Source organism: Micropterus salmoides, unplaced genomic scaffold (assembly GCF_014851395.1).
Source record: "Micropterus salmoides isolate LMB-PRFRI ecotype aquatic unplaced genomic scaffold, ASM1485139v1 Ms_hic_scaffold_4, whole genome shotgun sequence".
Taxonomy (NCBI): domain Eukaryota; kingdom Metazoa; phylum Chordata; class Actinopteri; order Centrarchiformes; family Centrarchidae; genus Micropterus; species Micropterus salmoides.
Window position 1 is genome coordinate 36,043,778 of NW_024043372.1, and position 16,485 is coordinate 36,060,262.

Here is a 16,485-nt window from a genome sequence, read left to right on the forward strand (position 1 = left end):
CAGACTTGGCAGTTTGCTCACATCCCAGATTGCTAAACTGAACTGACTGATTTATGCTCAAATGTTTTATTCACAATTTGTGTTCAAACGTTTATTCCAACCAACTGCAATGCAGATGCTGAACTATTACCCATTTATTGTATAAAATCCCCAGTACATTTAGTATGGGTTTAAAATAGATCTTTATCATCCCTCCTCCCTCCCAGTCAGTGTACTCTGTGTGGATTCTAAAAGGCTTTACAACTTAAAGCCAACTCCAAAGACCACCAGGGTTCTGTTCTAAAGTCTCTAGTTTTGGCAAGCCAACCAGTTACAATGCTACTGCGGGTTATTGCTTTAGCCAAGCCCCACGGGAAGGTTAAAACATGGGGTTGAAAACTAATGCCATCAATTACATGACCTTAAATATACTTTGTTTGATGTTAAACTAATCTCATCACAGCAGAAAAACTGGGTTTTATCAGCTGCTTTATTTAAGCTTTTAATGGCAATCTTTGCCATCTCTTTTCCCTTGGCAAACATAAAGCAAGATCAATGACCCTGTTGTTGTTTCTGCATTTCTTAATGTCTTCCTGTGAGAGAAGCCAGAGGGTGTTAAACCCATTTACAGGCTGCTTTGGCCTCACAACAGACTGCAGAGAGAGCCAAAGCCTGGCGGAGATGGAACACAGCCACAAGGAAATGATCAGAATAATAGTGTTAGATTCATGTGGCAGTGCCTACAAAGAGGATGTTTAGCTCCTTGTAGGAAGTGAGTCACGGAACAAAGATAAACTGTAGTGCTACTGAAAGAGATTCTGAATGAGTTGGTGTGTGGATTAACCCCTCCTCATTCCCTTTCTGCAGGCCGTAAAGTAGCTGAGACCACGCCGACGTTCCTCTCACCTTCAGGGAGTGAGAGCTCTAAAATGGTGCTACGAGACGAGCAACTGCTGCTGGAGTGTATCGCTGCAGGACTGTGAGCTCACACACACACACACACACTTAAACACACACAAACTATAAATTCTAGTAAGTAGAGCTGGGATACAGCTGTGAAACGGAAAATGAAAATGAGGATTTGATCAAATCAGCCAGGGCATTTATTTGCTCAAAAGTGGACATGACTAGTAATCACGGAGTCTCTGGAGAATCACAGAGTAACTGTAGAGGATTCTTCCCCTCAACCACACCTCCCTCACCTGTGTTCTTAAAAATCAGTAATCATACGACCGCTCTGCTAGCCATTATGACGCACAAGCTGACAGAGTCAAATAAATAGGAAGGATTTGCTCAAGGGCGGATATTTAATGTCACTGTCGTGGGGACAATAAAAACAATGTCTCGGATGGGGGACAAACAAACTATCTCATTACTACTACAAAGTCTGCTGCTTATCTACCATTCTACCTTGTTCTCCTCCTGTGTTGTTGCGAAGTTTCAGCTCAACAGATATACAGAGTATCTCCATAACCATAGGACCTGCCTCCAACCCTGCGTACGCACGGTGCGAGAGGAGAAAATGTAAAAACACAATATATACATATATATGGGACTGGTCTACAGAAAACCATACAACATTTGTGACTGGTGGAAAGTACAGGTCAAAAATGGGTTCTAATGTGGTGGCCTCCCCATTTACAAACAACTTTGTAAAAGATGTTTAATTCTTTAATGATGAATTAATTGTGGCTTAATCGGCTTATCTTGCATCTAAATGCAAATAAATTCCAAAACTACCATGAGGCTGTTGAGTCATACAAGAGTGGAGTTGATGTCTCATGTCATTCCTCTACAGTCCAACGCCTACTATCAAGTGGTTTAAGAAGGGTGGGGACCTGCCCGGAAGGAAAGTGAAGTTTGAGAACTACAACAAGACCCTGAAGATTATCAACGTGTCAGAGGAGGATGCTGGGGAATATGTATGCATGGCCAACAGTCATTTAGGCAGCATACGCCACTCCATCTTCGTTCAGGTCAAAGGTGAGTAGGTTACAGTGTCTATGTGTTTATATAAATATATAAATTGGCTTGTGTTTGTGAGTGAGCCCCATCATGCTAACCTGACTCTCCGTGTTCCACAGCGGCACCTTATTGGCTGGACAAGCCTACAAACCTGGTACTAGCCCCGGATGAGAATGGGCGCCTGGTGTGTCGGGCCAATGGCAACCCTAAACCAAACATCCAATGGCTGATCAATGGACAACCTATAGACAGTATGTATAGCAAATCATTTTAAACTTTTCTTTCTTGTTTGCTAAGTAACACAAAGTAACACATTTGGGTTAAACTCAAAACTATTATAAGTTATTTGATGTTATAGGTAACATTAAGGGCAGTAATGGCCATTTATCATGCAACTTTTAAATATGACCATAATTCATTACAAAATAACGCCATGCCATCATACTCATGGTCTGCCAATTTACTGAGAGGTTTTTCAGATTTTGTGATGTTATTGGCAGATTTTGTTCTCTAGACACATCTAGATGCTCACACCTTCAGTCACATATGACTGCAGCTTTCAGCCAGGAGAAGATGTCGTCAGGTGGTGTCCAACTTTCCTCAGACTGTGTGAACTACGTCCTCCAGTTGATGGATTTTTATTAAAAGAATACAATAATGTTCTTGCATAAGGCCCAGGGTCTTTCAAATAGGATACCGCATATGCAATTCATTCAAAAGTGTGGATTATTATGCACAGGCAAATGTAACTCATCAAAATAAATTAAATCAAATCAAATTTGGATTATGTCTTTACTATACATCTATAATAGTAATTTATTCTGTAGATCCATAAACATTGACAAAAACAGCTATTGTTGGGCCTGTGAATGTGATCTGTCAAGACTTACCGAGTTAAAAGTCTAAAATTAATCACTGATGATTTAAGTTTTATTATTCTTTTGTCTTATTTTCATCACTGTCTCTCTTCTAACCCACCCCGCAAGGCTCTCCCCCCAGCCTGAGCAGACAAGTGCTGGGTGACACAATCATCTTTCGCTCGGTGCAGATGGGAAGCAGCGCCGTCTACCAGTGCAACGCCTCCAACCAGCATGGCTATCTGCTGGCCAACGCCTTCGTCAGCGTCCTTGGTGAGACTGAGGGGGCAGAGGTCGATTTTGAAATGTAAAAGAGCAGTAACTAACATTGGCTGGGAGTGTTACATCTCTCTGTATACCTTAACTTCGCTCTTCCCCAGCTGGTGGTGCCCTGAATTTTCATTGTAACAATCTAAAATTGGTTTGTTCAGGTTTTGATTGCAGTGTGAAATAAGTACAAATGACATTTTCTCTACATACAGTATCTCAAAAAAAGTGATTTCATGATAATTGGGCCCAATTTGGACATGTTCACTTAGGGGTGTACTCACTTTTCTTGCCAGCAGGTTAAGACATTCATGTCTGTGTGATGTGTTATTTTGAGGAGACAGCAAATTTACACCGTTATACAAGCTGTACACTCACTACTTTACATTGTAGCAGTGTCATTTCTTCAGTGTTGTCACGTGAAAAGATATAAATATTTACAAAAGTGTGAGGGGTGTACTCACTTTTGTGAGATACTGTAGAAATGTGAAGTCAAACTTGCCTTGCGCTCTTAGATTTTGCATCACTTTACAAATGTAAAATACTCCCTGACGTGCAGTTGTTATAAGTGAAGAAGCGGCAAAGGTGTGATCCACCCTGTCTTTGCAGATATGCCTCCGAGGATGCTTGGCCCTAAAAACCAGCTAATTAAAGTCATCGAGAACAACCGCACCTTCCTGGATTGTCCTTTCTTTGGTTCCCCCCTACCAGAGTTACGCTGGTGAGCATCTAATGTTTCTTTATTTACTTAATTTTAAAAATACTGGTTTGGGCATTATCCTCTGAAATCTTACATCCATGTGTCATTGAGCAAGAAGCTGATTTCATAAACCTATACTGTTGTTGAATTTACTAGTTAATAGTTTCAGTTTTTTTTAGCCATGCCTATATGTTTTTTCTATGTGTACAGGTTTAAGAATGGACAGGGCAGTGGGCTGGACGGCGGTCAGTACCGTGTTTACATCAACGGCACTCTAGAGATCAAACGGGCCAGAGTAGAAGACGAGGGCACCTACACCTGTGTGGCCAACAGCATCCTGGGCACAGCAGAGAACCAGGTCCGCCTGGAGGTCAAAGGTCAGACATTACATCACTGCTGCACTCCTGTTATTACTCAGCATCCAAACTCACAACAAATGTAAAAACTAAGTAATCATCTTGCAACCACACAGTGACGTGTTAATATGGAGTCACAAGGTATGATGTGCAGTCTACATGTACAAAAACCACTTCCAACAGGGTTCATGGGTTTATATTCCCATTTCATGTCAGATGAAATATGTGAAAAATGATATGATTTTCTTTCCTTGTGCCAAATAGATTGTGCTGTTACATTATATTCAAATCTCTTGTGCCTTTAATTAAAGTGCCTTATCTTCTGTTTAATACATTGCACTACAAAAAGATCAATCCTAGCATTCAGTGTGGAACTGAACTGAAAAAAATTAAAACAGGTGAACTAATCTGGTCCAAGGTGATGATGTAACTTTTCATTTAATAATAATAATAATAATTATGATGCATTACATTTATATAGCGCTTTATCATGGAAACTCAAAGCGCTTCACAGTGAAGTGGGGGTGGCTCACCTCAACCACCACCAATGTGTGGCACCCACCTGGGTGATGCACGGCAGCCATTTAGCGCCAGAACGCTCACCACACATCAGCTTGAGGCAGAGAGGGAGAGAAACATTGAGCCAATTACCACAGGGGATGATTAGATGGCCAGATGGTGAAAGACAGGTAGGGAATTTTGCCATGACACCGGGTAACCCCCTACTCTTTGCGACAAGTGCCATGGGATCTTTAATGACCACAATGAGTCAGGACCTCAGTTTAACGTCTCAGCTGAAGGACGGCAGCTCCTACAGCACAGTGTCCCCATCACTGCACTGGGATTTTATTATTAGGACCAGAGGCTAGAATGCCCCCCCAACACCTCTTCCTGCAACAACTTAGTTTCCCCAGGAGGTCTCCCATCCAGCTACTGGCTAAGCCCAAAAATGCTTAGCTTCAGTCATTCAGCAGTAGCGCGGTTTATATTGGTATGGCTAATTTTAAGATAAATAGCAAAAAGAGATGATCATCTTTAGCCCCTCCCCCCAATTGTTCTTATGCTGCACTAAAGGTGTACAGAGGAGGATGGGGTGTTGGAGTGGACAAAGGACTAAACTTTAACACTGGTACCATTCCATTTTATATAAAATGCACTTGTAAATGCACAAATATATTCTGTATGGATTTATTTTTAGGAGATTGCCCAGGGCAGATTTTGTTCACTTGCTTAAACAATAAAAGAAAGAGTTTTAGGAGCTATGATTGCAAATAAAGTAAGTAAATAGTATATTGGTGTGAGAGAGCTTTTTGGAAATGATTGCGTAACATCCAACTCTACGGTGTCAGTCATCAGACACATGTTCACCTTTCACTGATTTTCATCTAAATTTGCAAGTTCATGTAGCATGTGCGTGTGTGTATGGGTTCCTCTTCCACCTCACTCCAACTCAGAGCCAACTGGAATAGTCCGCGCCCCAGAGCACCAGACAGCCATCAGGGGCTCCACGGCTCGCTTTGACTGTAAGGTGAAGTCAGATCCCAGCCTACCCATTACTGTGGCCTGGACAAAGGATGACAAGCCTCTCTACCTGGGATGGAGGTAACAGCACCTACACTGACCCTAAAACATCAGTGTTTTAATAGAGAAAAAATCTCTTCTAAGCAAAGGTATCATTTTAACGTGAGTAAATGTTTGTTTACTGCATACCCCTTTATTTAAGAAAATGCATATTCATGGAGCATTAGTCTCTGGTTTGTCTGTGATTAAGTGAAATATTGAGATTTTATTTTTTCACTTAACCTTCTCACCACACTACCTCTATAACGTGGCTCATGTCACAGTTGCCCCACCCAAAAATGGGGTTTTCTAGAGAAACACCTAAACAGCTGTGAAGTTGATTTTTTATTTTTAATTACATTGACAATTATAGTTGCCTTTTAGTCATTTTCATTTACTGCTGTAATTCAGACAGCTATAGCATTAATAAATGTAATTTTTGTTGTACAGTTACATGGTGGGCTATACTGAATGGCAGGGTAATATGGGTAACACAAGTCCAGTGATGGCATATAAACACATCCTTTTGTGAGACATTAGTATATTTAAAGTCAACTGTAAGGAAGATTGCCTTACATACCAGTATTTCATGTTGTATACATGGTGGGGTATATTGATTTGGAAATAAGGAAATTAATATTGAAATACCAACGTAATCACAAGTCAACTCCAAGAGTTAATGCATCCAACAGGAACATACAGTAGCTCAATGTATAACAACCAATCCTTTCTTTCTGTTTGTCACCCAGGCTGAGGAAAGACGAGGACTCGCTGACCATTCCCAATGTGAATGAGGGCGATGAGGGAACGTACACCTGCACTGTTAAATCTGAGATAGACCAGGACTCAGCCTCAGCCCGCCTCACTGTGTTAGGTACCCTCGCATACAGAACAGTGCTGGAACAAATTACATATTTAAACTGAATATACAAAAGAGTTGTGCATAAAAAGTTCTCCAAACCCTAATATGTCACTGTATCTTTTTGTAATTTTAACTAATCTATCACACAGTATCAATTTGTGTATGTAAAACCTTTAGCTATTAACTACAGCTGCCAGTTAAATGTTGTGACTTTTTTTCAAAGGAGAAATTCACACAACCAACTATCTCAGGTGCAGGAGCTATCCTGTTGGAGTGTCTCTCAGTAATTGACAGCGACATATGCACAATGTACAATCATTGTTTTCAACATATAAGAAAATTTAAAGAAAAACAGGAACATGTGAGACAATATGACATAATAAAGTCTATCTACAAGAATATTTACTTAAATTGCTAATCTGATGAATGAAAACACCAGCCTATTGTGTTTAAAACACCAGCCTTAATGAAGGGACTGAAACGTTAATATGATAAATAAATTGTAATGCTGAGCAAGAGCAGTTTGCAAGAGCTTCTTTTCTTAAGACTAAACACATACACACACACATATAGCCTTGTGGCACCTCTTCATGGGGACCCATCATTGACATAATGCATTCCCTAGCCCCTTACTCTAACCTTAACCATGACAACTACTTCCCTGACCTTAACCTAATTCTAATCTGAACCCTAAAACCAAATCTTGACCCTCAAAAAGCCTTGAAACTCCAGCATTTTGGTTCCCACAAAGCTGTCGGACCCCACAAGTATAGTGGAATCCTGTTTTTTGTACTCCACGAATATAGTAAAACAAGCCCACACTCACTATTAATTTTAAACTATTTTTGTTGGTGGTGATTTCTTTTTCAAATGTCTTGACACTGTACTATTTTTCAGCTCTATGCCTTCAAATGGAAACCTCGCATGTTTTACTGTAGTTTACTAAAATACTTAGCTGGCTAACTTTACAGTAACTCTGCTCCCATTGATTCAGCTATTTGCATGTAGCATATTGAGACACTGTAGTGCTGTGAAGAAAGTGCTGTAGCGAAGCTGTACACTCAGTTTGGACATCCTATGTGACCATTGTTTTGACATGTGATACTTTAGCATTAATGACAGTGAGTCAAAGGAAGTTTGGTAAAAAAAAAAAAAAAAATGTGAACATCATAAAACAGACATGTCGCTGACATGTCTTCAGAAAATATTACTCTCAATTGAGTTGCTGGGTTCTCCAAAGTTTACTTTTTGAGGAAAACTGGCTCAATATCTGTGACTCATTTATCAATGCCAAAGTCTCATCTGTAAAACAATGCTTGCATGAGCGGCTCAAACTGGAGCTTAGTGAAGCTGACTTGATGTTAATAGAAAGTGACAAATTAACAGTTGTTCTCGCTTGCTGTCGACTGGCTGGTAGACTAACCTGCAAACTCTAACCTTTATACCTACTTCCTGCTCCTTGACCCTGCCCCACAGAGGAAGCCTCCCTCAACCCCTCAGTCTCTAGTGCCTTGCCTCCAGGTAACACACGGCTCGGATGGAAATCTTTGTTTTTCTTTTCTTTCCTGTCATAGTTTTCTTCCCTGTTTATTTTGTCTTTTTATTGTTTTACTTTTTTACTTGTTCTCTACCTCTATATCAACGTGTGCCTGTTTTATAATATAAGATTTATATTATACTTTTATAATGAATATTATTTTATTATATTACAAAGATTCTTTTTGAGAGGAAAGACCTTTTAAAATTCAGAATGGATTTTTATATGCATGCACCACAATTCATGCTGTCAAGTAATTTAATCTCATACTAAGTCTGAAAATGTTTGTCCAGATCATTCATAATGTCCAGTTTGTTGCAATATTTGCTACTCATCATCATCAAGTTGTTTGTTTTTGTAATTAGTAGAGTAGTTTTTCTCATTTTTCCTCATTTTCTTCTCCATATATTTACAATTTCCTGAAACATGAGAAACTGTTGATTTTTACATTCAACTGTGAACTGTTTCAAAGCACCAGCAGTGAACTGGGAGGGGATGTAGAGGTGATGCGGGGTGTTATAACAAAAAAAGTATATTTTAACCATAAGCTTGAAGGACTGATTATGACAATAAATGGCATTGTACAGTATATGTGACAGGTGTGTTTCAGCATGCCTATTCTTGTATGTCCAGTACAGTGTGTGTTTGCCACATCTGAGGTCAGGTTATTCCCTGTTTCTCTGCAGACCGTCCAGACCCTCCCATGGATCTGGACCTATCTGACCCAGCAGCCCGCAGCGTTCGCCTCACCTGGATCCCCGGAAACGACCACAGGAGCACAATCACACGTCAGTATAGATGCACTCTTCACATGGTTGTATTCTCCCACCTCTCCAGGACATATCCTGGAAAAGTAAAGGCTAAAAGGTGAAGGGTTAGAGTTTGTCTCGGGTCGCCAAGCACAGGAAAGAACTGATAATGAAGGGATGCTGAAATAGAAAGAGTCATTAAAATGTACCTAATTGCTTCAGTAATAATTATAATCCATCAGAGAAATATGATTTGGGTGCCTATTACTCATAAAATCTAATTATTAATCTTATAATCTGTATTTATAGGAAGGTTTGTAAAATTAATGCAATATGGTCATTAAACAAACTAAAGTGGAGATGAGGAGCTAAAATGACATTATACAGGAATTACTGAAGACCTAGAAAACCTAGAAAACCCACTGAACCCCTTCACATTTCACTAAGTGGACGTCCTTTTTCTCAAGCCAGTTATATGTCTCTGCAGAATTCTTGGTCCAGTTTGAGGAGGACCGCTGGGAGCCAGGCAGGTGGCAGGACCTGTCCACTTACCCCGGAGACCTCAACTCAGTCATTCTACAGCTCGCCCCATTCGTCAACTACCAGTTCAGGGTCATCGCCATTAACGCAGTGGGTCAGAGTCAGCCCAGTGCCCCCTCGCCACGATACAAGACCAGTGGAGCTGGTGAGAATCACCACACACGCTCGTCCAAAATAATATGGTTTTGTGTGTTTGAAGACGCGTGACTTTTCCTGCCTTCAAATTAGGAACATTTCATGTACTTTACATGAAAATTATGATTTAGCTGACTAAGGGCTTCGACTACTTACCTACATTTTTTTGGAACAGTTTGGACCTTTTTGAAGTAGGGCAAGTGTCAGAATGTCTTTCTGTCTGATAAAGATAATCTTGACCATGGGTTACCCAGGAGATGGACAGAACAGACAGAGAGGAGAGACAGATTGAGTTGTTTTGGAGAGCCACAGGCTGTCACATTTGGCTTGCTCAGCAAATGCCCCTAATGTGACCTTGGGGAAATCCTGTGTGACATTACTGCTGAAGAAGGAATATTCCTTCACACCAGGTTGTTGTCTCCCAGCTGGGGCCACTTGCTCGTGGATGCAGGGGAAAAAATCTCCATGGTAGATGTAAAATAAAGTAACAATTATTGTGCTCTAATAATACATCCTTGCTAGGAAATTAATTGGTTACTCTAAAATAAACACTTGGGGGGGATATAAAAATAAATAAATGAAACATTTTAATCGCGGGCTACTGAAAAAAACTTACACTACACACTTACTCTAAACACTTGGGGAGCCCCTATGAAATAGTCACATGGGTTGGCTGTGTAGTTTGTAGTTCCTTACTTAAAATTAGTACAGACTCAGGTTCCGGTTTTAAGCTGCAGACATGGTGTATGTTGGAGTTGATGTTGCCCAATCTGAGTGAATTTTGTTATGTTAAAACAAGCCCCAGATGCCATTCCCAGAGGTCTACGAGGATGGGGCTCCAAGAAGGACAATATGGAGATCACCTGGGAGGTAAGACATGTATGAAGCAGGAAATTACAATTTGTAAGACTCCTGTGGAATTTATTGTCTGTTATGCAATTATAAAGACTGACAATAACACAAAGAGTGTGTGTACTCTTTATCATGATCATGAATGGAACTGTGAAAATAAAATCCAGTAGCCTAAAGACAGTAGTAACAGTAGCAGTAGTATAGTATGTGAGTAAGATAAAAAAGGTTTTTTCAGAGAAAAAAAACTATTACTTAAATTTTTGCCAAATAATTTGGCCTTGGCTAATTGGGTATGATATGAGTTTTCTTCTCATATGTTTTCACATCTTACATATACACAAAAAAAATTTGAACAGGCAAAATGAAATATATAAAAAGAATCTTACATACTTTACTTTTGTTTTTTCCAGCCTTTGCTTGATCTAGAAAGAAATGGCCCAAACCTGCACTACAACGTGTGGTGGAGACGGAAGGATTTGGGAGAGGAGTGGAGTAATATGACCACGGTGGGGTCTAAACATGTTATCCACAACACAGAAACCTACGTGCCTTATGAGATCAAAATCCAGGCCAGGAATGAGTTTGGACCAGGACCTGAGTCCAACGTGGTCATTGGATACTCTGGAGAGGACAGTAAGTAGATACACACTAGATATCAGCTTGTCAAAGACACCATAGATTTTTGGACTAAAGCAGGTTGATCTTTTGTGTTGATGCTTTTCAGGCTGATAAAAACTTTTTGAAGTCACTAGCGCAATTTCTGCAAAGCAAAAAGGGCATCTCTGAGGGAATTCCTGCATAAACAAAAACAAAGTATTTCGACTATTCACACATACTGTGCCCCTTTTTGTGTGTTCAGAGCCCACCGATGCTCCCACTGACCTGCGGGTGTCAAAGGTTGACAACACCAAGGCTAACATCCACTGGAAGCCTGTGGACCTAAACTCTTTGCAGGGAGAGTTCAAGGAGTACAGAGTGAGCCTGGCTGTATTTCTCTAATGAGAACTGATTAAAGAGTTGGTCTAAAAATAGACTAATTCTCAATTTCTCACCCTCCTCCGCCCTTTTTTTTACCTCTCCTTTCCCCTTCTACCTCGCAGCTGTACTACTGGCGTGAGTCCAGTCTGGTTCCGGGTCTGGTGGTCAGTAAAAAGAAGAAGACCACAGGTTTCTACAGCACCATGGCCGAGCCGTCTGGCATTCTCAGTGACCTGGTGCCCTACTCTAAATACAAGATGTTCATGGTTGTGGCCAACAACCGCTTTGAAAGTCCACCCAGCAACACGGTGGAATTCACCACCAAGGAGGGAGGTGAGGACGCAGCCCTCACATCTAAAACATTACATCCAAGAGAGGCTGACATCGCATGTAGTTTCACAAAAGTGTTCTGAGCCAAAGGTAGCATATTATTGCACTTTAAAAGTAAAATTTGCTTTTGAGACCATAATGTCTTGTCAGGAAAAAGCATTGACTTTGCATTTTGAGAGATATTTTGGCACTATGGAAGTAGAGATTTCCCCTCTGTCCTTATCCTCTTCTCTTCTCTTTACTTTACTTACTGTTTGTGGGATTTTGTGTGTGTGTGTGTGTTGGCAGTGCCGGATGCGCCAAGGTTCTTCAGGATTAACCGGAGAAATTTTGACACAATCCACTTGGAATGGGACAAACCTCTTGAGCCCAATGGCATTCTGATTGGATACCAGCTCAGGTACCAAACAGGTGAGCTTTTCTGATTTGTCCAAAACTTAATAATTCCCACACATACATGCAAACTTTCAAACCTTCAGACAGAAAGCTTTCTTTAACTTGCTTCATCAGTATGAGCTGTATAAGTGTGGGTGAGCCTTTAGACATTAGCTTTGTTTCATCATTTCAAGTTTGGGTAATAGCTAGAAGTTTAGTAAAATGTTGTTGGTCAGAAGGAATAACTGTGAGGAGGAAGCTCATAGTTAAAAGGCTAGCACTATTTCCATTTCATGTGATATGTGAATAATCTGATAGCAAGCCAACCCATCTGTCCTCTGTCATTCTTCTGTGAATGTGCTTGTGTGTAGTCAATGGCTCCAGGGTTGGTCGTCTCCAGGTGGAAACTTTCCTTCCTAATGTGACAGAGTTCACCTTCCGCCTGCCTGACCGATCTACCCGCTACAAATTCTACCTGTCAGCGCTCACCCAGGTGGGAGCAGGGGAGGTCTTTGCTGAGGAGTCCCCACACTTCGCCAATGAAGGTGAGCGTTTCTACATTTGACCATTTGTTTGCCAAAAAACTCAATTTCAGTGCCTCCAAAGAAATAGTATTCTTGTTAAGGCTTGCCCCTCTTGTTGTTGAAGATGCATCTGAAACAATAAAACTCTCCATTGAAACCAAGGTTTTCAATGCAACCACTTCACTTCAGTTAAAAAAAGAAAGAAATGAAATAGTTGACTAGTTTTTTGTTCAAAAGAGCCAAAAAAAGAATCAAACCATAACTTTTGTCTTTATATATATTGTCAATAAATCCCATGAAAAGACCCAAACTAACAATAAATTTAAACTTTTGAGAAGTAAGGACGGCTGTGGCTCAGGAGGTAGAGCGGGTTTCCGGTTTAACGGAAGGTCTGCGCTTCAATCCCCGGCTCCTCCAGGCTGCATGTCGAAGTGTCCTTGGGCAAGATACTGAACTCTGAATTGCCCCTGGTGGCTGTTCCGCCAGTGTATGAGTGAATGTTAGTTTCTGTTTGAGCACTTAGGCTCAGTGTGTGAATGGTGAATGCGATGTAGTGGTTGCAAAGACTAGAAATGTCCTATACAGAGCATTTACATTTATTATGTGCGTATCCAAAGCCTGATATACTGTATCTTCTTCATCTGTGTCGTAAAGCTCCTTTGTTGAATTCAGTGCCTTTTATGCCATTGGCATAAATATTATTGACATAAATATTTAATCTTGTTCCTTTTTTAGAAATGGCACTACATTTTTGTGAGCTGTTTTTAAAGATTTACATCTTCAATGGGAACAAGTTGGCTTGGGGTTGCCACAGAATAGGAACGTTGGAAAGTACTGAGGGACGATAAGAATAATACAGAGTAACACTAGTTTTATCCTTTTAAGACATTTCACAACACAAATCAACTTGCAGACTTGAAACTTGCCTGAAACAAATATTCAAAGAGTTTTTAGAGCATCAACAAATTTGTTTCTGTCCTAGTTTGTCATTAGAGTTACTGGAAAATTTCCTTACACACAGTGTGTCTAGCATTTTGTTTCCTAACACAAGACTCTGAACCCTCACTCTGCTGTTTTGTGTCTATGTATTACACCCTTTCCAGCCTTTTTGTCTCTGGATGGGAACTAGATTGGTTCGATAGTGTGTCTACATTGTGAATTACTGGAACCTGTGTTTCTGAGAGACAGAGAGACATAGAAATAGAAAGTAAGAGAGGTTGTAGCCCTTTGCGAACACAGATCTCTTTGTTAGGGTATCAGATGGAGAAAGAACTGGTCTTTCTCTGATGGATGATATTATCAATGCAGCAACATTGTGACACACACAAACAAACACACTGACACACAGCAGATCAGAAGATCAGAATCCACCACTAGCCACTCATGTTATCAACTTTTGCATAAATTCAAGGTACAGCAATGTGCTGATATTTTACTGTCAGAAATGAAAGAATGAAAGTATACCTGGTTATTTTAAAGGGTTGCTTCACCAATATTTGGAAAAACTTCTGGTGGTATCTAGCAATGCAGTTTAATTTTTTTATGTCCAAGTTTCTGAGTCCACCACAATACAATGGTGAATGGAATTTTGTTTGTGCTGCTCACGCAACCAAAATTGTATTTGAAAAATTGAACAGTGAAATCTCTTTCCACAAACAGTGTGTGTCCGTGTACTGGGTAATCCACATTCGTCTCTGTAAACACTTTACATCTGGACTATTTTCCATTGGATAGTTTGACAGGCAGAGATCTCAAAACCTGGACAGATCGCATTGTTAGATACCATTAGTGGTAAGTGAGAATATCCGACCTTCCAGCCACTCTCGTACTTGTTGTCCTTCTCTTTCTTACACCTCTCCCCTCTCTCCTGACTCCCCTTCTCTTTTTTTCCTTTTGTTGGCAGAAAACTTTACTGACGCTACAGGTCTAGGTAATGGGGAATGAGAAGCACAGTGTGTCTGCCTGTCGCCTTTCCCCACCCCAATCCTCCATGTTTTCTCTCTCTTTATCTGTTCATCTTATCACTAAGCAGCAGTGCAGTCCTCCTTCATTGTTATGTTCACTAAAGCGCAGTTCTACCACCCCATGCAGCTCACACTGGCAGGCCAGAGATGGAGTTGCTAAACTAGTTTTAACCCCATTTGGATTAGCACAAATTTCCTCAGATGGGTCTGTTGACATGCAAGATCAGCAGTGATGCTATATATTATTATATTATGTCATGGCTTGGCTTGCATGTCGGATCCATTTCCATTACAAGACTGCGTGATACAGCTGGAAACTCAGAGGAATGCTGGACCTCGAGGTGGTTTTTTAATTTTCACTTTAAGAATGAACTTTTGTGCTTGTAAAAGAATGAGCAAGTTATGAACAAATAGAGTGCTTTAATAGTTTACTGGGAAAAAAATGACTGATGAGGATTAAGATCCAATTTTTATTTGTGTTAGTTAATTTAACAGCAGACAGTAGATTCATCTCAAAATGTCATAAATAATCATCAAAGCCCTTTACAAGGTGCCCAGCCAATAAGGAAAGCTTTTCTTACTCTGTCTTAGCAACTGTAAACATCCCCAAATCATCACATTCGTAATGATGATGAGATGAAAACACATCAGTCTATGTCTTTTGCTGTTGGACTGAACTGCTGTTTATGTTTGTTTTTCTTTTTTTTTCTCATCTCTCGTCTGCCTCTCCTTATCTCTCCATCTTCCCTGTGTGTAAAGCTGCAGTTTGTCTGCTGTTGTGTGCTGTCAGGGATTGACGAGGCCCTCTCAACATGCTCAGGTCATCATTGGCTTTGAATACACTTGTATCTTTTATGATTCACACATTTAGTGAATGGAATATACAGCCCAGTTATATGAAAATGTAACATATCACGTACTAACATATTTCACGCAGTTTACATTTCTACCAGATGGTCTTCATGATCCGGGCTCACACCCTGACAGCTTCTGTTGTATCCTCCTTCAAGCCGTTTGTATTAATATTGACCTTAAAACTCTGATTTCTGAGCTAGTCCCTGATGGCGCACCTTTACAAAACAATCTCACAGGATCACTGCCTCCTCCCGTCTGCCATGAGACACAAGTCAGCATTGTGTAGCTTGTAACTTGTTTCTAAAACGTTTTTGTCATTTTCACTGGATGCAATGTCATGATAACGTGAGGAGATGCTTGTCCTTGCATCAGAATGTCAATACGGGGAAACATTTTGATGAAGGATGTGACTTGATGAGTTTTCTGGAAATCACAAATAAAAAACTCCATCAGCATTTGGCTTGCACACTCACTCACTGGCTTGGTCATCGTGCTTCTGAGCTTATTCAAAAGTCATGTCACTCTGCCATCTTTATCCATTGCTTCTGTTCATCTGGTCAGCTACACATAATCTACTGGGGATTACAGGTAAGGTGGCTTGAAGCTGTGGGCTGAACTGAGGTAGGCACCTCATTGGGCTGTAATGGCTTCTGAACCTGCTGATGTTTCTATCATCCCATCCTTCTTTCTTTTTCCCTCGCACGGTGGGTTGAGAGTATGCTTGGCATTCAGCCTGGTGATACAAGCATGCTGGCTGGGGTTTTGGGTTGTTTTATGAGGGAAATGTCTGGGGTGAGTGCATCAGCAGTGGGACCCTTCACTGGCTGGAGATTACCTCACGCTCAAGGTACAGTAAGAGTGAACAAGTGGACATCAGTGGAAAAGAATGTGCTGGCTCCCAATCTGAGGGAGGCCTGACCCCCACACGGGGGCACCATAGTGTCACAAAAGTAGAAATAGTAAAGACCAGGGCTGGGTGCAGTTTTTCAATACCAGTGCCAGTTTAATTCCTAAGATTTGCTACAGATACCAACATTTTCTTGACACCTGCTTTGAGGAATATAAACATTAACAAAAGAAGCAAAATTTCTTAAATCATT

The 16,485-nt window shown here is 40.6% G+C and overlaps 1 protein-coding gene across 15 annotated transcripts in view; it reads left to right on the forward strand.

The window, feature by feature from the left end:
• Nucleotides 1–16,485, forward strand: part of nfasca (neurofascin homolog (chicken) a) — a 152,698-nt gene that overhangs the window by 110,214 nt on the left and 25,999 nt on the right. For 9 of the 15 annotated variants that reach the window (XM_038696458.1, XM_038696461.1, XM_038696466.1 and 6 more), the window contains 18 exons: nucleotides 847–958; nucleotides 1,778–1,962; nucleotides 2,064–2,195; nucleotides 2,931–3,074; nucleotides 3,678–3,789; nucleotides 3,979–4,145; nucleotides 5,579–5,726; nucleotides 6,434–6,558; nucleotides 8,023–8,067; nucleotides 8,770–8,871; nucleotides 9,320–9,517; nucleotides 10,307–10,377; nucleotides 10,770–10,992; nucleotides 11,219–11,334; nucleotides 11,460–11,670; nucleotides 11,956–12,078; nucleotides 12,414–12,587; nucleotides 14,470–14,496. In XM_038696458.1, the coding sequence (XP_038552386.1) occupies nucleotides 847–958; nucleotides 1,778–1,962; nucleotides 2,064–2,195; nucleotides 2,931–3,074; nucleotides 3,678–3,789; nucleotides 3,979–4,145; nucleotides 5,579–5,726; nucleotides 6,434–6,558; nucleotides 8,023–8,067; nucleotides 8,770–8,871; nucleotides 9,320–9,517; nucleotides 10,307–10,377; nucleotides 10,770–10,992; nucleotides 11,219–11,334; nucleotides 11,460–11,670; nucleotides 11,956–12,078; nucleotides 12,414–12,587; nucleotides 14,470–14,496 (2,415 nt within the window). The remainder of the gene's footprint in view (nucleotides 1–846; nucleotides 959–1,777; nucleotides 1,963–2,063; nucleotides 2,196–2,930; nucleotides 3,075–3,677; nucleotides 3,790–3,978; nucleotides 4,146–5,578; nucleotides 5,727–6,433; nucleotides 6,559–8,022; nucleotides 8,068–8,769; nucleotides 8,872–9,319; nucleotides 9,518–10,306; nucleotides 10,378–10,769; nucleotides 10,993–11,218; nucleotides 11,335–11,459; nucleotides 11,671–11,955; nucleotides 12,079–12,413; nucleotides 12,588–14,469; nucleotides 14,497–16,485) is intronic. The other 6 variants (XM_038696463.1, XM_038696465.1, XM_038696468.1 and 3 more) reach the window with 3 other exon arrangements.